The 20,157-nt window shown below is 45.6% G+C and overlaps 2 protein-coding genes across 2 annotated transcripts in view; both read left to right on the plus strand.

Annotated features, from left to right (window-relative positions):
* Positions 1-8,462, plus strand: part of ppp1r16b (protein phosphatase 1, regulatory subunit 16B) — a 30,543-nt gene extending 22,081 nt beyond the window's left edge. The window contains exons 5-10 of the mRNA XM_068742761.1: positions 1,394-1,518; positions 6,774-6,899; positions 6,977-7,052; positions 7,242-7,371; positions 7,579-7,726; positions 7,989-8,462. Of these exons, the coding sequence (XP_068598862.1) occupies positions 1,394-1,518; positions 6,774-6,899; positions 6,977-7,052; positions 7,242-7,371; positions 7,579-7,726; positions 7,989-8,462 (1,079 nt within the window). The remainder of the gene's footprint in view (positions 1-1,393; positions 1,519-6,773; positions 6,900-6,976; positions 7,053-7,241; positions 7,372-7,578; positions 7,727-7,988) is intronic.
* A 5,902-nt stretch (positions 8,463-14,364) lies between these two features.
* Positions 14,365-19,736, plus strand: fam210b (family with sequence similarity 210 member B). The gene is made up of 3 exons (XM_068742773.1): positions 14,365-14,908; positions 17,292-17,473; positions 18,803-19,736. Exons 1-3 carry the CDS (start codon positions 14,450-14,452, stop codon positions 19,017-19,019), a joined length of 858 nt encoding a protein of 285 aa, XP_068598874.1. The 5' UTR covers positions 14,365-14,449; the 3' UTR covers positions 19,020-19,736.
* The last annotated feature ends 421 nt before the right edge of the window (positions 19,737-20,157 follow it).

The raw sequence follows: 20,157 nt of genomic DNA on the forward strand, positions 1-20,157 counted from the left end.
TTTCATTTGATTTGTATTGAGAGAGAGAAATTGAGATCTTACCTGCAGGCCACATTTGTGCACAAGAGAGAAACGGATCAAGCATGCAGCTCAGAGGAATGGGATGAATCCAGGTGAAATGTGCGTTCATGAGAACGGCTGAATCCCAGCGGACCGCGTGTCCATCTGTCATCTCTCTCCCTCTGTCTCTCCTCACTGTCAACATGTGACAGAAGAAACACGGCAGATAAACGTCTCAGGACTCAAGACGTGGGAGACAGCTGGGAAGCAATGAATGGAAACGATGGCATGTTCTTGACAGACATAAATGAATAGAGCACGATTCAAGGTTGTGATGTCTCACACCTTTACTCATTTGCATTCCACACTTGTACAAACACAGAGACATAGAAGACGTGTGCAAGACGTACTACACATGACGAGATACTTTATAGAAACATCTCTGCAGAATTTCCTCCAGGATAAATAACGTGCCTGCCTACCTGTCTGTCTTTCTAATCGGTTCAAAGGCACAATTCTGCACATCAAGTTTGTGTTTGTTTTAGAGATCTTAAAAGATGACGTTCCAAGTTTCCGGTGCACCTTTGCAACGTATGAAAATGTTTTGTTTGCACTTTTTGAAAGTGGACATACTCCCAAAATGCAGCGTAAAAGAGCCTTTGTATTTTCCTGCGGTCTTAAAAGTACATCGACCGCAGACAATAATAATAATGAAATGAAATAATAATTCTATGAAAGTTCCTGCAACCATTACATTATTTTATCGGTATGATTGGTGATTGAAAGTCCATTTTTACACCGATATCATCATCATCATCCCCCAAATGACAGATCTTTAGTCTCCAGCTCTCTCTTCATCATTGGGAAGAGGGCCAGGGCAGGTCTGAGGGCGCCACGCACCCCGAGCGACAAGCCAAGAATAGCAGATGACTGCACCAAACAGATCTATTCGCCCAAGCAGAATGAACACAACAAGTTCTAAACTTCTAATGTTGTGTCTAACAGCTGAAACAGCGGCTGACATGCATGCGGGATGTTTCTACATCTGGCCACAGACTCATCAATCACCCCTCCAAGAACTACAAACATCCAACCCTGGCCTGTTGACTCAGCGAGACCATTATCAAGCAATTCTTGTGTTAAATTCCAATTTTAAAAACCTGTCAATCCAGAAACATTGATAAAGCATTATGTTTTTACATTTCTATGTTGTTTTGTGTTCTGCCCCTGCTCTCAGAGCAGTGTCCCCCCACTGTCCCTCCATCTGCCTCTGATCAGCAGTAAACTCGCCCTGTCAGCACAGCATGCAGCAATTCTAAATGCATTCTGTCAGGGGAAAAAAACCCTTCCTTGTCATTAATGCTGCGGTTCTGCTTGTGATTCTAATTGACAGGCATCACACAGGAGATGATTAACGAGACCAGAGCGTCGACGGAGAGGAAGCTGCTCAGAGACATTCAGGAACTGCTGAGACAGGGAGAGGAAGTCAACCAACAGGACTCGCAGAGAGCAACACTGGTAAGGCTTCGTTTAGCAGGTGAACTGAGCAGAGCAACGTCAACCGCGCTTGGAAATACTACAGTAACCACAATGCATCAGAGCGGTGTTTCTCCATGAAGTTCATTGCTTCGATTTTCTGAATCTGGAACCTGTCTACTCTACAACACACACACACCTGAGTCTGAGTGCGTCACACAATGTTGTTATTCAGAAAGGAAGCTGACCCGGGTAATGATCTGTACTTTTGTAAATGAACAAAGGTTTATTTTAATTTGTTCCAGCAGACCGTCTCCCCTCGCCGATGTGGTTTATATGAACCGACACCTTTGTTATATCACCAAATAATCATTAGACCAGTTAATACGCATCCTCTGTGTACCTCCAGCAGTAAACGTGGTATGCACGGGCAAGGGTAGGCTTGTTTTTTCAGCCTAGTTTACTGCAGGAAATGCTTTTTGCACTTGGTAACAGGTTGTCAGGCTTGAGCGTTTGTTGATTCTTTGCAGCCCCTACAGTTGGGAGCCAGTCAACAGTATGTTCTGCAAAAAACAGACAAGTCAGTGAAATATGTATTTAGAGAACTCATCCCTGCAAGAAGCATAAGAGGTCACTGAGCATGCAGTTGTAAATGCTGAGAAAAACGCTGATGGTTCCCTTGGCATGCATAATTTAGCTGCAGAGAGAGACAGAACCACGACCAAACCCATGACTCCCTGAGGGCTTTCATCTTATTTCGATAATAAGGCTGAGAATTCCACCTTAAATACCTCAGAACTCATAAATTCTGTCAAGAGTTTAAGCTGTTTTTTGGTACGTTTTCTGTGCGGAACAAAACCCACAACTCTTATTTCTATGATTGGGCATCACTGTGCTGAGGGGAGAAGGGAAATTCTGCTCAGGGGGCATCTGTATTATAATTTCAACACTGCAACACTGGCTGATCAGGGTTTTATACCCCGGAAAGCCAATCAATCATGTGGAGACTCATTATAATCAACTTGAGATGAAACCAGTCGTTAATTTGCACATGTATAAATTATGTGTTTGTGAGCACTGAATACACAGAAACTATACGTGTAGTGAAACATGCACTCATTAAAGGAAAGCAATTTATGAAAAGTGATTGATAAGAACAAGATATACATTTCACCATAAAATGAAGGAAGTGACGCTGGATCATGTCATTAATACTCAGCACTGCTTAAAATCCACATCAACTGTTTCATAACTGTTGAGTCAGAGTCTGGAGTAAAACACCGTCCACCATGGAGCCTATGAGAGCAGCATCATTTCGCACTTGCAAAGGAATTTGTGCATTAATAATGAAGGTGAATCCGAAACTTCCAACATGTTCATCGTGAATTAACAAACGTGGCACTAAAAATGTTAAATCAAAGAATATGATGGTGTCTGTGATACCGTGACGATAAAATCAACTCATGATGCAAGAAGCTGCAACAGCAAGACAGAGACAGTGCTGAGACGTCCTTGTTGAGGGACCAGGAGGGACACTGTTACGAAGACACGCCGCTGCTGTTCCTGTGCAGAACCACTGGCCAGTCCGCCTTCTCCACATGCTGATCCATTGCCTGTGTGTGGAGCAGACTGATGGGGCTGTGCTGTTCACCAGACTGAGTATTTACCAGCATCACAGCGCTGTCTTGTGTTGTCCCGAGATAGATCCTGCAGGCATTATGAATCGCATCGCTGTTCTTCCACTAACGGCGAAGCGTTCGCACTGTGCTTTTAGTCTGCACTTTTTGGGCCGCAGCTCGGGCTTGAAAGCTTTCTATGTTATGTCAGAAAAGAGAAAAGATTCAAGTCACGTGTTTTAATATTATAAAGGAAGTATGCTTTAAAAAAAAAAGTACTAATTCATTAAAAATAACAAAGTATTCTGGCAGTATGTGTAATGTAATGAGTTGAGTATATAATGTCAGATGATCTAATGAGATGCTTATAATATGAATTATTATTATTATTAGTAGTAATAACAATGTTATTCTTAGTAATAATCATAGTAATTATAATTTGATTATTATTATCATTAGTAATAATAATGCTATTATTATTATTTTAGTACTACTAATAATAATAATAATGTTATTGTTATTATTTATAATAATAATAATATACAGATGTTTGTTTATTTTGAATTGTTACTCGTTGTTTATTTTAGTTGGTAGTGGTTTAGCCACACTGAGCAGCGCAGTGTCAGATCACTGGATGGAACTAGTGGACATTAGATGGTAGCAGCCTAAAATAACCGCGTTAAGCTTTAAAGTCTGACCACAGATTGCCGGATTGAGCTGCTCTTCCCGCTGCTTTATACGGCCCGTTAATCTTCGTTGGGGCATGATGGAGCAAACTAGAGCATGCCTTATTAAAATGTCTGGCAACGAAGACAGGAAGAACGCTGGAACCAGCGTGACGTTATGTAAGGTTCATCCTTTGTTTTTCCACTGGAATGCATTTTTGTCTTCTTCTTTTGACAATTGTTTTCATCTCTGGTGGTTGAAAATGGGTTTATGAAATCTGGAAAGGAGAAATGCATGAGAATTATAAATACATTTGTTCTGTGTTAATAAAGACGTGTTGCGTGTTTCGTGTGAGCTGGTGGTCTTATTGCTACTGCCAGTCTCATCAATGCACCCAACAGAACTGCAACTAACCCGTATACAGAACCCTAGATACCGATCTACTATTTGGTAGTTTGTCGATATTGATTTGCCAGAGTGGCAGTGATACTGTGACAGGAAACAAGATCACCAGACCAAACACAGACGCGCTACTCATACATCTTAGCACCTTTTATTCTTTGACATGAAGGATACAGTCATCGTTTGGTTTGATACTTGTGGGGCTCCCAATGTGGTTTTATTGGATGGCAGCTTTACAGAACTTCATTCTTGACGCTGCTGTCCTGCAGCCGTGAGTCTCGTTCAGGATCAGCACAAGTCACGGTACAATAGAACCCAGACAGACCTAAGTCCTCCAGGAACTGACAAGCTTTAGCATTCCCGGAGGTCACTGAAAATGTCCCTTTATCGTATAGTGCTTCAGATGTACGTCCACTTAAACATGTCCCATTCTTAAAAAATAAGGATGCATTGACATATCTGATGCTGCGTATAAAGCAAAAGCAATACCTGCCTTTAATTGCCCCTTTTTGTTCCTGTAATATGAATTCAGTTTGTCCTCCTCCTTGTGTGGCAGCATTTGAGTCATTCTAGCAGTGATGACAGTCACCATATCTGAGCCCCTGCAGGCTGTGATTTTCCCCATTTACAGTACTTAATTTCCACATGAGGATCAATAAAGTTGGATTTTTCCTCCCCGCTGGATAAATGTCCACACGGCCATCAGCTGCCGGACCCGAGATCACTGCAGCGATGAAAGTCTGACAAACAAGCTTGTTATTGCAGAAGAGTTTGGGTGTGTGGGATAAAAGATTATTGATGTGGTGATGAAAGATCCCTGCCTGAGAAATCCCCAGGCTGCTTTCCTGATAGAGATGAAGGCTTCAAATGAAGTGTTTGAGTGTTTGTCTGTCCTTTCTGTGAGCAAATAGATAAAGACAATGTCCACAGAACAGAAACACACCACATACTAGTGTCTACTCTTTAATGTGCACAAAAATACTGTTCCTTAAGAGCAGGGGTCCCCAAACCTTTTCCTGTGAGAGCCACATCACTTTTCCCTTCTCTGATGGAGGGCCGGGGCCAGTTTGTAGGAAAAGTGTGACGATGGCATGGGTGCCTAAACATTTAGGGGCCAAATGTGGAGGCAGGCTGTAGTTTAGGGTTCATTTCACCATCACAACTACACACAGTGACATGAATCGAGTGTCACACACGCAATGCCTCTCACACCCAAACTCAGTCTCTCTCCAGCATTATCACGAAGTGCAGAGGCAAAGAACGACTGGATCAATCAGCTGATCCAATACAGCTGCAGAGGAGCAAACAACAAACCTCAAATTATTGTAAAAAACCCAAATGCTGCACGCCTTGGTTTCGAACCCAGGATTCTCTAGCAGGGAGTCAAGTGCACTACCCACTACACCACCTAGAGGCTACCCTACCAAGCGTTAGGATAAATAGACAGTAGCATTGTTGACTTTAGACCAGAGGCACTGGTTTTGAATCCAGTACGACGCCACCTGGACGGAGACACGCCCACTCCACATAACACAAAAGGAAAAAGCACAACATAACAACACAACAACACAGCAACACCGTACAACACAACAACACGCTGTGGTCTGAGAATACCTCAGGTTTCCTCACCTATACGGTGGCGTAGTCGGTAGGGTTACCGGTCTACTGCCAGAGGAACTGGGTTCGCATCCGACTGTGGGAGTGGGGGTGGAGTAGGGGCGGCAGGGTAGGCCTAGGGCCTTACCTGGGCGGAGTGAACTGGACCACTGGTCCACTCCACTCCGCTCAGGTGTGCCCTGGGCCTACCCTGTTGCCCCTGCTCCATCTCATTCCCGTAGTGGGATTCGATACCAGGGCCATTTTGCCCCCCTCAACAATGCTGCCAACCATGCCACCGTGGAGGTGAGGAAACCTGCCCTGTTATTACAAAGTAATTACTATGTAATACGTTGATATTACAGAGCACCGGAACATTAACTTTCTGGCCGTACGTGACCATCATTAAAATTGTCCCAAATAAAAGGGAGGCTACTCATGTTGTATGGAAAGGAAAATAAGTAAATTCTATTTTGGGGTCTCTGGTATTGTTCAGGGGGCCAGGCCACATGTGGAAATGGGCCGGATCCGGCCCGCGGGCCGTAGTTTGGGGACCCCTGCTTAAGAGTAACAGTATTTATTAGACTTCTAATCAGACAGGGGGAAAAAAAGCACAATGTTTGGGACAATCTTTAAAAAATATTCACGGAACAGAAGGAGATTTCCTGATCCTTCTGACAGTCACTTAAATGAACAACATGACAAAGACAAAGACATGTTAGAAACGTGAAGTCATCAAATTCAGAATAACGGTAGATTTAGAAGAGTCGTTGAAGTTCATCAGTTTGAGCATTGCGTATATTTTCTTTATATTCAATTGCATTTATATTCTAAAGGATTTGCAATCCGTTGCATTCTATTTTCTCTGACATTTTTTTCCCCAATGTCCCAACTTTATTTTTGGAATGACTTTATTGTGAAATCCACTCTGTATTTCATGTACAGCCCATAATTTACTGCAATCCTTGCACACTGGGAAAAAATCCAATCATTGGTCCCTCCTCCGGTTTCTTTCAGCTCCACATTGCAGCAGCAAATGGCTATGTGCAGGCTGCTGAGCTGCTGCTGGAGGGGGGGGCGCTCATGGACCTGAGAGATTCAGACGGGTGGCAGCCGCTTCATGCTGCAGCGTGCTGGGGTCAGGTAACCTAAACATAACAGGAAGGAGGACACATGCAATGTTCTCCAAAGAGCATGGACATCAAGTGTTGTTGTTTCAGATGCACGTGGCAGAGCTGCTGGCGTCCCACGGAGCCAGTCTCAATGCCAAGACCTTCCTAGAGGAGACCCCCATCGGTATTTATACCCTGATCAATACACCTTATACCCTTTAGTGATATTTTATACAAGCATTTATAATTTGCCAATAATAATGTCTAAAAAATCATTTTATTTCAGAGTGCGTTTGAGGAAGTAAAGAGATTGGAACAGTTTTATTATGAGATGAGCTCCCATTTGATGTCCTTTCATTCTTCTCATTTTGAGATCTGTGTGAGGATGAGGAGTTCAGAAACATCCTGCTGGATCTGAAACACAAACACGACATCATCATGAAGTCCCAACTCAAACACAAGACCTCGCTGTGCCGGCGAACATCCAGCGCAGGCAGTCGTGGGTGAGTGCTGACATCTGCTGGAGGTGTTCTGCTACTGCAGGTCTATGCGGCGTTCCAGATGTGCATCAATCAGATGACTTGATAAAATGGCTCCGGACTGAGTAGCTTTTGAAGGGTTTTTGGGTAAATTGTTCTATAGTTTTGTATTTGTTTGCATGCTTCTCTCTCACTTTGCACTCTTTCATTGGAAAAATGCTGCATCCACAGAAAAGTGGTGCGGCGAGCCAGCCTGTCAGACAGACACAACCTATGCCGTAAAGAATACGAGACGGAGGCCATTGTCTGGAGGGGAGGGAGGGAGGAGGAGGAGGAAAAAGAGAAGGAGTCTGATCAGGAGAACAGCCAGGTGGTTCATGTGAGTCTTTTATTTTTGTGCATGTAGATAACGCCGTGTATTTAAATTAAAACACGAGTTGAGAGTCCAACCATAACCCACCAGCGGTGTGACCTGAAATGAGTTGGAGCTCTTTTTAGCATAGCATGAAAGTATGTTAAATATCAGGAACACAATCGTCTCTGCGACACGCAGGGAGTCCGGTTGATGGTGTCGTTAAAAGCAGTCACAATGGAAACCCGTACAGTCCAGTCCTCTACCAACAACGGTTGTTGTCCTGCAGGTCAGGCCAGCCACCGCTGTCGAGATGCCAGACAAGCCCAGGCTGCCCACCATCCTCAAAGATGGTTGCTCCAAGCAGAATGGGCTCACCTCCACAACGATGTCCGTGCCACCACAGCAGCCCTCCAATGGCAGCGTGCCATCGTCCGATGAGGGCAGGCTCATCTCCAGCCAGCCCGCCCGGGAAGAATCCGGGCCAAGAGAGCGAGCTCAGACTCTGTCGGAGCTGAAGAGGCAGAGGGCCGCAGCCAAACTGCTGAGTCACCCGCTGTTCAACGGCCACCTATGTAGCGACTCCGCAGATTCCTTCACCGATGCCAAGTCCAACTCCGAGGACCCCTGCATGCCGCTGGTCTCCTCCAATGGCAGCACGGTTTACTACACGCCAGCCAGCGGTGACCCACCCCTCCTCAAGCTGAAACAGCCAATGGAGGAAGAGCAGCCGAAGACCCGTACCTGCTGCTGCGTGTCCTAGCTTCTTAGCAGAGTGACTACAACAGGAACAGGAAGTGCTGACACTCGGAAGGGAAGGAGGGGGAAGTCGTTATGGAGGAAAGGAGCGGAGGTGAGGAGGAGGAGGGAGGAGCATTGGTTGACCTGAAGGAGCTGTAGAAGCTGACCCGTGAACTGCCCTACTATGACTCCTGCTGCCATTGGAGACACCTTATCCCCCCCCCCCCCCCCTAGTTTTAGAAAAGTGTTGAACCAGAAGAAAAGTCTGGAGGTACTGCAGAGTCGACGAAGGAATTTTTCGCATAGACGAACTTGCCTTGCTGTAAAAGCGCATCGTTCTGCTTTTGTCATTTCCAGACATGCAGGCAGACGATTGCCGAATGTTCACAAAGCAACATATCAGAAACAGATATGTGACAGAAGTAGCTAACGCTAGCAGGCTGCCTGCATAAGCAAAGGGAAGGAATGCCATGCGCAGCGCTCAGATATTCAGGACGTGTATTTCTATGATGAGGGGTAACAGTAAAGACTGTCGTTATATTCTGCGTCCGTCCTCTCGCGTCAAAACTGAACCGACGAGTCATCTCGTTTCCATCATTTTAAGCAAACGTGGGTTGAAAACGACTGGACGTTTAATTATTTATGAATTAGTGTAATTGTGTAAAAATGATTTCTCGGTAACATTGAGTGTATTTATTTTTTGGATGGCTGTGTGGAGAGTGTGAATGCAATCTAACACGAGCTGGAGCGTCGTCCAGCAAAAGCACCTTCTGACACGGAAACCCGGACGTCCGGCTGATGACGTGAAAACCGAACTGTTATTAAAATCACACAAACAAGGAGCCATGTTGGATGGACTTCATGTTTGTGTCACTACAAATAACAATAGTTCTGTTTGTTTACTGCTGCCCAAAGTGTGGCTTCAGCTAATCATTGTATTTGTTCATAAATACATGGAAAAACATGTATTTTAAGTAAAGCACACACACACACACACACTGAAGGTATGACCTGATGCCTGCCTAACTGATACCTGGAGCTCTTCCTATTACTGCTGTTGTGTTTTAATGAGTTCTGCACCAAATATAATCCAAGCAGACGCAAAAACAAGAAGCGTTTTTCAGCGTACTTAAAAGATGTCCCGTGTTTGTGCTAAGCCGACCAGCAGTCAACTCCGGTGTCGTGTGCAACAGAGACGTGAGGGTGGCATCCGTCTCCTCGTGTAACTTTCAGACTATTTCCCAAAATGCTAAATGACCTATTGCACCCGTAACGCTCCATGTAGTCGGCGAAGAGTTTAGCCACGCATCCAGATTATAGAGTCGTTCCTAATGGCCAGTCCTTTGAGAGATATGATTACCCACAATGCCACTACCACTATATACAGTACCTACAATATCAATTGTACCTTGTCAAATATTTGTATAGGCTCATTTGTAAATATCGTTGCATTAGTAAGCCCCTTTTCTGTTCCATGAACTGCATTTACATGTTTGTGTTGTTACTGTAATGCATTTGCCCACATTGATGAGCATCGCTAGCAGGAATGTGCTCGACAGCCCTGCTGACGCAGCGGTCTAAAGTCTAGCTGTAAAAATCCAATGCAAGCAGGTGTCATCAGCATATTTAATATCTTGGGTTCCTTTTTGTCTGCTGATGATCCCTGTGTAATCATTTCTTTTACTCATCCGCTTAAGGAGCAAAATTTTAAACTCCATTTGAGGAAGTACATTTGAGTCACAGTCACGTAGAACCCATATTTAGTTTCAGGGTTTTTTTTTCCTGAGGTGTCGGAAGCAGTGACATCATCATGTTGTGGCAGCTGAAAATATTACCCAAAGCTCACAGACCTTTGAGTCATTGCAGTAAATTCCATTTAACTTCGGTTTAACATCTTTACTATTCTGCCCATGGCCTGGTCAGTATTATCCGGAAAAGTACGTGAAAATGTGCAACTGTGTTCTCAATTCATAGCTTGTGTTTGTCTCTGCAAGCCTTATTGTCTATAAAAAGATGAGATTAAAAAAAAAAACTACTGATTTTGTAATTACTGGAATATATTGACGGCTACATTAACATATTTTGAATAAATTGTATATTTTGAGAATTTGATTGCGTCCTCTTCATTAGGGAATCTTTCATTTCTTTTTTTTCTTCTCGTCTCAGCCTGAGGGAGCATTCGATCCTTTCCTCTGTTTGTTCACCGTGGTTCGGATTATCTAGGGATTTTGGGCTTTAGGTGGATAAAGTGGGCCCTCGAAAGATATTACTATGTCATTAATGGCTCAAGTTGTGAAGATACTACCATAAAATATTGTAAAATGTAGATCAAAATGCATTCAGATCACCTTCTTTGCTGGACTCCCATATGAGCATCGTCTGAAGGTGACTAACGGTTTAGTTCTCCCTGAGACATCGTCTTTCTCTGCGTTCTGAAACGGGCAGCGGCCTGACCGCCCTTCACCGTCAGCTGTCAGGGTCTTCTCAAAACCTGCATGATGCATTTTGGGAACTTTCGAACTCCCTGACTGGCCTTTTTTCTTCCCTTTCAGATTCTCTGCAGTGATGCATCATCATCTCTGCACAGATAGATTCTAGTTATCTGTCTTTTACCTGCTTGGTAATATGTTAGTCCAGGGAATTGAAAAACAAACTTTACAGTTGCATGGTGTTAGCATTGGGAGATACTGGTCTGCTCAGCGTTTCTCTGGCATATAGACATAGAGGACGAGGACAATGGGGCTGCAATCACATGACCAACGCCGCATGCTCTCTGGCTGAGCTGCCCTGAGTCCAGGCCAGCTGGCTCGGGTCCCAGTCCTCTTCACTGGAGAGGGGCAAAGTGGATCGGCGCCAGAAGGAGCGTACAGACGTGTATACCGACGCCATGCTGGGACACATGCATGGGATGGATGAGGACGGACGAAGTCGACACCAGGAGCTGTAATGACACAACCACAACGGAGGGATGGACGTAAATAAGTCATGTTTGCTTTGATGGAGTGAAGAGGACATTTGGGGAAGTTTGAATAGCATGAAGAGTTCAGAGGAGAGGAGGGGGGGGGGGGGGGGGGGGACAATGTCAGCATGCTCAAAGACAGAAGAGGCTGAACAGGAAGGAGGTTGATAGAGAGACGACTCAGTGGGTCAGGCTGCCCCCCCCCAGGATTTCCTGGACTTAACAAGGACAGTGTGCTGTTTGATCTAAATTTAAGATGCCGAAGTAGAGCAAGCTGATGCTCGTGTGTGTATTGTAGCTGCTGCAGCTAAAAGCTGAGAGGTTTCCTTGCAAGGTAAAATAAACTTATAGGCTGATAGGGGGGGGAGGGGGGCATTCACTGTCAGACTTCCTGGCTAGGACTCGACACCAGATGAGGCCTCGCCATTCCTCACAGCATCCGATACGCCAGTCGATCATTTCAGTATTACCGGTATTATTGGAGTTGTGGAAAAGTTCCCTCTGCTGTTTGACGTGATCCTGGGCAGAGTGGCTGAGAGCGCCGGGAGCTGCGATCTGTACCTCGACCTTATAAACGTGACTGCGACAGACATTGTCTTGAGAATTACACATCAAAGAGTTCAGTCATAAGTTGAACTTGTCAATAGGCCAAAAACCGTTGGTGTGTCACATCATGTAAATCAAGTTCAACGCTTGAAAAGCCACGAACGCCACAAGTCACGTATTGAAATACTGTACATTTGAATGAGATAGTTCCGGATTATAAACAAGTTACATGAGCCAATAAGATGGTTTGCTTTGTATTTCAACACAATGCACGCAAGGATTTATTTCCCAAATTATGGAGCTGTAATTGTTTTAAATAATCTTTAAATAATCTACTTCTTATTGAGTTTATCTCATGTTCTAATGACCGCTCTGTTCTCCTCCTGTAGAGCTCTGTACTCACGCATGTGCAAAACAATAAAGAACAAAATGGCTTCCACGTTACCTGAACTCTGGAACTAATCCTGAACGCAGCAGCCCTGAGACCTCCCACAATGCACCATACATACATACCTGCACCAGTGATAGTTTAAACCAGGGGTCCCCAAACTTTTTCCTGTGAGGGCCACATCACTTTTCCCTTCTCTGATGGAGGGCCGGGGCCAGTTTGTAGGAAAAGTGTGATGATGGCAGGGGTGCCTTAACATTTAGGGGCCGAATGTGGAGGCAGGCTGTAGTTCAGGGTTCATCTTACCATCACAACTACACACAGTGACATGAATCGAGTGTCACACACGCAATGCCTCTCACACCCAAACTCAGTTTCTCTCCAGCATTATCACGAAGTGCAGAGAAGAACGACTGGATCAATCAGCTGATCCAATACAGCTGCAGAGGACCAAACAACAAACCTCAAATTATTGTAAAAAACCCAAATGCTGCACGCCTTGGTTTCGAACCCAGGATCTTCTAGCGGGGAGTCAAGCGCACTACCCACTACACCACCTAGAGGCTACCCTATCAAACGTTAGGATAAATAGACAGTAGCATTGTTGACTTTAGACCAGAGGCACTGGTTTTGAATCCAGTACGACGTCACCTGGTCTGAGACACGCCCACTCCACATAACACAAAAGGAAAAAGCACAACATAACAACACAACAACATAGCGACACAGTACCACACAAAAACACGCTGTGGTCTGAGAATACCTCAAGTTTCCTCACCTATACGGTGGCGTAGTCGGTAGGGTTACCGGTCTACTGCCAGAGGAACTGGGTTCGCATCCAACTGTGGGAGTGGGGGTGGAGCAGGGGCAACAGGGTAGGCCCAGGGCCTTACCTGGGCGGAGTGAACTGGACCACTGGTCCACTCCACTCCGCTCAGGTGTGCCCTGGACCTACCCTGTTGCCCCTGCTCCATCTCATTCCCGTAGTGGGATTCGATACCAGGGCCATTTTGCCCCCCTCGACAGTGCTGCCAACTATGCCACCGTGGAGGTGAGGAAACCTGCCCTGTTATTACAAAGTAATTACTATGTAATAAGTTGATATTACAGAGCACCGGAACATTAACTTTCTGGCCGTACGTGACCATCATTAAAAATAAAAGGGAGGCTACTCATGTTGTATGGAAAGGAAAATAAGTAAATTCTATTTTGGGTCTCTGGTATCGTTCAGGGGGCCAGGCCAGATGTGGAAATGGGCCGGATCCGGCCCGCGGGCCATAGTTTGGGGACCCCTGGTTTAAACGGCTCAGACCCGTCCCGTCCCGCGCTCCGGTCATACATTCATTATACTCTGCAGACAGCAGCAGCTTCCCGGACCAAATTAGTCCAAGTTTCAAATATCAAGTTTAATGGTCATTTAATTTATTGGCCACATAAAGCAAATAGAGTAAAGCTCCATAGTCTGCTGTTCAGGTATTTTAGCGGTGGATCGTCAATACATGCAATCACATTGCAGACTGGAGATCAGTGCAGTCTGCACCTTGTACCAAAGACAGGAAATAAAGGAGACGAGACTGACCTGTCTGCATTCCAGACATGTGTGTGTCTCATTAAAAATGTGTGGGAAATTATGAAGTGCAAAAAGCCCGGCACAGACACATACATTACACCACAGATGCAAAATAACAATACATTAAAACTTTTATAGTGAACTTGGACCGACTGGTCTTCATCAGAGGACGGCTGGGTCAGCGTTGTTCATTCTGCGGTGAAGCTTCCCTGAATGTCTGTGGAGAATAAAGTCCTCATGCTTTAAGTCCACACAGATCTTTACGCATTCTCACCTCCGAGTCCAGAACCGGGAAGTCACAGTCCAGGCTCGGTGACGTCACGTACAGGGTTTATGATGTAATTCAATAGCAGGATTTAACACGTTTACGCCTTTAAATGCGCCCCCCCCCCCCCCCCCCCTCCCGCCCTTTCGCTGACGGATCTGCGTTTGCGCGTCGCCTCTCATTGGCTGTCAGTGATAATCGGTCCCGAACAAAGCCCGAGAGGCGCAGGAGGAACCGCGTTCTGTTCCCGCGGAGGCGACGCGGCCGTCCCGCTGCTGACGATGCACTTGTGTCGTGCGTGGAGACGCTCCGCAGCGCTTCTGGATCACGCCAGCAAGTCGACTGGCTCGTTTCTCGTGCACGTGAACGCAGCCAGGCGGAGGGACGTCTCTCTGACGTTACGCAAGGAGCACGCGTTTCAGGGACGTCGGTGTTTCTGCGCGTCCGGGCCAACGCGCGTGCGTCCGGAGACCCACGGACCGGAGGCGGGTTTTGCGTTCCCGGACTGGGCGCGCTTCCGCCGGGTGGAAGCTGCGTCTGCTGATCTGTCCCAACGCGGCGGGTTGGATATCACCAAAGAGCCGCGCGTCCGCGCGTCCCGGGCCAGAGGACAGCCGGTGGGTCGTGCGTTGTTGTCAGGTGGCCGTGGAACCTCCAGCCGATGCCTCTCCACCGGAATCACGCAGACCACGAAGAAGAATGACGCGGACGAGCAGCAGACGTGCGAGGCCGGCAAAGGGGTAACGTAACGTGACGTAACGTAACGTGAACGTAACGTGAACGTAACGTGAACGTAACGTGAACTCTGCAGATGCGTGGCCAGTTAACGTGGACCTCGAGTCCACGATCCATCCAACCCACGGACTGTGCGTGTGCGTCAGGGCCTGTCGGCGTGACAGCCACCGAAGCCCCACGGACGCGTGCTTTACGCGCGTGTGCAGCGTCTGCTCTGTTTGCGTTGAGTCAACACCAGTGACGTCAGAGGGCAGCAGACCAATGATCTGATCATGCGAGGCTCCAGAACTCGAGTTTACCTTTCTGTTCGCTGCTCCGTGGCTCGTTCGTTATTTTAGGTAATTACACAATAAGAAGCGTTTATAAACACGGCAGAGTCAGATTACCAGAGTCAGATTACCAGAGTCAGATTACCGGAGTCAGATTACCAGATTACCCAAGGCCTCGTTGGCCTTTAACAGACTCCAGCCTCCGTTTTCCTCGTCCTCCTTGTCGGATCCGCTTTGCAGGATGAGTGTTTTCTTCACTCTCACTTTTCTTTTTAGCACATTTGTCTTGAGCTCCTGACAGGTCCCCCCCTCTCTGTCCCCGTGAGTGTCTTTGTGTCGGCTTCCCAGCTCCACGGCTTTCCTGTCCTCGGAGCGGCTATTATCAGACACAGCAGCAGCACTGTCCCCCCCCCCTCCCCGGCACCCTCCCTGACACAACTGCCTTTGGCCTCTCTCTCACAGGATCCTCCCACACTGCCGCCTGCTGTTACTCTCAGACTCTGAACCCGAGGCCTGACTCCCTCGCCCGCCCGCCCTGCCCTCTATTGTCCAATGTCAGCGGGCCGGTCTCTCAGACTTTGGCTTCATCCTGGAGGCTTGGGCTCAAATTTAGCAAGACTTGGTGAAGACTTTTATTTTCTTCTTCTGCTGATTGAATGTCAGAAATGTCTGAGGCCCTGAGGAGAAGACCGTCTGAAGCACGATTTAACCCTGATAATAACGTGCACGGACTCTCCTTCTATTTCTTACAAACCTTTCAGCATCTCCTCGACGTGAAGACGTCTTCAGTTGATTTATCTGATGCCTGTTAATCTCCCAGTTGACATGCTGCCCCCCCCCCGCACCCTCCTATTTCTCCGTCTTATCTTTTCCCTTTAATATGCCACATTTTTTTGTTTCACAGATAACAATAGAAGACCAAACCCTGCAGACTTTTGCTTAATCCTGTAGAAGTTGCACATTTAAAGGAGTCAAGCCGGATCTGGGGGGAGACCGGCTGTAATAATCCACGTGTCCAGGGGAAATATGCTGACACACACTTTGCATCGACCTGCGTTTTGTCCTCGGTCCTGCTGAAATTGTCTTGATAGTTTAGCAGCAAAAGACGTTGCCGTCTGCTCTGTTGTTCCGGGTGAAACGTTGCCTGAGGCACTTCCTGTGGTTTCTGTCTCCGTTGCAGGAAACTGGAAACAATATCTTTAGCTGTGGTGTTGTTGTTTTTATTCTCCTATTTGAATTTAATAGCACTAATAATAAGGGGGGGGGGGGGGGGGGGGCAATAAAGCAGAACTAATTTCATACTAATTGTAATGAACCTCTAGTTAACATGGAAGCGATCCATAAAAGTGATGTTTTCATCAGTTATTTTAAAACTTGCACGGGTTTCGTGAGCTAATTCAGTCTTTCAGTTTATTTTATTTTTATTTTGTCACATTGTAAATTCTATAAGTGTTATTAAACAACAACAACAACAACTACCCCTACTGCCTGTTTTGATCTTTTCAAACACTCCAGTAGGTCTTGTTCGGTTCTGCCGCGGTAAAACGTTGTGTTTGATGCATTATTCGGAGGATTAACTCATTTCACACACTCCAGCCTTCCTTCCTCGCTCAGGTTCCTGCTTCACTCGCTTCCGATCTGGAGACTGTTGTGTCTAGAGGTTGAACCCCAGAGCGATGTTTGTGTCTGTGAAGCGAATTATCCGAACCACACTGGATGCTTTTTGGCCTCTGCTCTAAAATGTGTGTGTGTGACATTAGTAAAGGTGTTCTGGTTACGACAGGATTTTAACGCTAATTACCATTGAATGAACCTTCGATGAGTCCCGAGACAAGAGAAGTGACTCGGTCACCTCTTTGATTTTGCTTTGGTGTAGTTTTTACGTTATACCGACACAAGACTGGCGTTAAAAGGATGTTGGGTAATAATAGAGTTCAGAGTTTCTGAAACTTTGGACTCTATCGTCCCCCACCTCCGTCTCCCATCCTCTTGCTCTTTTCTGTTCATGTGTCTTTCGGCTTCTATCTTCACCTCCTGAAGGAATCTGCTTCTCAACCCATCCTCCGCTTTGATATAGAATCTCTCACCTCCTGCTCCGATTCTGCTCCCTGTTGTCCAGGAAGAGCAGCGTCTGGAGCCGGCCTCGACTCCTGCTGCGGTGGAGCCGGAGCCAGACGGAGGAAAGCCCAGCAAGAGCCAGCAGCTGAAGAAAGTCTTCAAGGAGTACGGAGCGGTGGGGGTTTCCTTCCACATCTGCACCTCCCTCATGTCCCTGGGAATGTTCTACCTCCTCGTATCCAGGTAATCCTATAGTCACATGTTTGTTCAACGTTTATTCAGGATGGGATGATATTTTGCCAGTTGCTTTTTTAATTAATCGTGCATATAATCAATGATTTAATCACCCTTTAAACGGTAAAAGTGCCACAGTGCCATTTACAACAACATAGATGGCATGCAAGAGTTTTAATAAATAACATGCATGAACAGAATTTACAGATCTTGTGCAGGAACTCACAGAAATGTGAGCTGGATCCAACAAATGAATCAAATAGTGCTGTTTAATGTGGGAGCCAATGGGAAGCCCCATTATATATGAACGAGCCAGCAAAAACATACGACCGGAATGTATTAGACACGAGCCCTAAATCTACTGATGGTAGCCGATAGCAAAACGTTAGCGCATCGTTTGGTTTGTTTAATTCACACACCAGGGACCGGAATGTCAGAGAATAAAATATCTATCGATCTATCTATCTATTGATCGTTGTGGCCTCGGAGCAAGGCATGTCCATGGAAACACTCATCAGGGGACGATCTTTATATTTAGCTGTCTAAAGTTAACTGAGTGTAAATGTTGCAGAGAAATGTTGGTATTTACTGACACAGCTACTTGGTCATGTTCACACATTTTTAAATAACCACGATTCCAAAAGCTCAAATGAAAAGTATTTGATTCGATCCCAGTCGTCGCTCGCAGGCAGACAAAAATGCAGCTTGTTTAAACCAGCACTGATTTATGTGCCTCGATGCTGGCGGTGTAATGCTGATCAGTGGTTATCAGTTTAAATCAGTTTAAATGGATTAGAAAAAAACCCTGCTGTACAACATCGCCCATTGAACTTAGCCCCCCCTCTGGTGGACATTGAGGAGATGTGCAGTTCAGGCTCCGAACGAGGAACAGACTTGTTCACTTATTCCATAAGGATGGAACATCTCCGAATAAGACGTTATCCTAATATAAAAAAAGCTGTTTTTTCATCATGAAGATTTTAATATTTATCTGATTTATATTTTAGGCTCTGAAGCCTCTGAAAAGTCAATTTTTGTTGTTTGTTAATTGCTTAGGATCTTTTGGACCGAGGCTGTAATCTTTTGGGGGGGGGTTTCTGAATATTTTGTTGTAGCTTATTTTTATTTTATTTTATTATCTAAATGTTTTTTTATTTATTTTTTTTCTTGCTCGAGTCAGTATTTTTGAATTACACAGGGAACCACAGAGGAACGCTGATCCAGAAACATCAGCGTGTGGCGAATGTAGAACAAACATAAGAGCACCGATTGTGGGTTGTAGCCCAATATGTGACTTTAATGCTCTTTTAATGGGTTTGCTCTGTCGTCTGTCTACAGTGGGATCGATATTGCTGCTGTGCTTTGTAAACTTGGCTTTAGTGAGGCAGTCATTCGGTCCAAGTTGGCGGCGGGGACGAGCACGTTCGTCTTGGCGTACGCCATTCACAAGCTCTTTGCTCCGCTCCGCATCAGCATCACTCTGGTGTCGGTGCCGCTCATCGTACGCTACTTCAGAAAGACTGGCCTCTTTAAACCGCCCACGCCACCACCCTGATGACGCAACGCACGTCCCTGACTGTCAAGGAATAAAACCTGCACACCTGATTCCATCTAGAAGCGCCTCGTCTTTGCTTTGTGGCTGTGAATTCAGCCGAATGATTTTCCTATTGGTACCAGACGTAACAGAAACTTTGAAGAATTGTTGTTGTGGTATTTAAAAATGCCTGACGTGAGAGTGCTTTTGAAATCTTGCCTGAAGATGTGTTCATTTCAAAAAGCGGCTTTAAAGGCTGAGAAGCCACACGCATGTATTTACAATCAGAAGCGTCATCAGGGATTCCGGGTTCAGTCCGAAGCTGTCGACGGGCAGCTCTGTTTAAATGCTGTGAAGGGTCCTCTGGAGGAAGTCGAGCTCTCGTCACTCTGAGCTGACTCGGCCGTGTTCCGGTGAATCAGCAGAATAGTTCCTCCGCTCGCTCGATCTCCTCTTCCTCCCTGCTTCGCTCAGAGTTCTGCACTATTTTCTGCCATTGTTTCCTTCGCTGCGTCGTTTCTCTCCTCAGCTGCTCCTCTCCATTCGTTCTCTTCTGCCTTCTCAGCCCTGCTGTAATTTGTCAATCCCACTGCCAGAGCAATAATCTCAGATGAGCCATTAATCTGATCGAAGCTGATTGCAGTTCAGGGTGAGCATTGAATGAAGACTTGTTTGTTTATGGGGGGGTTTTCTAATTGAATGAATCCTATTTAACTATTAAAATGCCTTCGTCCCTTTTGTGTTTGGTCTTTTTTTTTTGTCACATTGTCAGTCAGTTTCTTCACTTTGAACCCCTTTTCTTTACTTGAATGACTATAATTACTACTTTGACATTGTAAGTAGAGATATTTATTAATGTATTTTTTGAAAAGATGGTTTAAAAATGTATTGCTATCGTTATTTATCGTATATTCTTTGTCATGGCCGGTTTATCATCCGGCAACTTAATTATTTTTGATTGACGTTTTCAGCTGCAGCGGCATTAGCGACCAAAAACAGAGCTATAGATCAAGTCTGACTGAATCCATTATGCTCACTGCAGAGGAACTAGTTTAATAACTAGATTGAATTTCAGATCTTCAGTTACGTGAAAGCCTTTTCCTTATTCAGGAGGAACACACTGACCTCCGAGCATGTTTTCCTTTTCCCTCTCACGTAG

Source organism: Brachionichthys hirsutus, chromosome 8, assembly GCF_040956055.1.
Source record: "Brachionichthys hirsutus isolate HB-005 chromosome 8, CSIRO-AGI_Bhir_v1, whole genome shotgun sequence".
Lineage (NCBI taxonomy): Eukaryota > Metazoa > Chordata > Actinopteri > Lophiiformes > Brachionichthyidae > Brachionichthys > Brachionichthys hirsutus.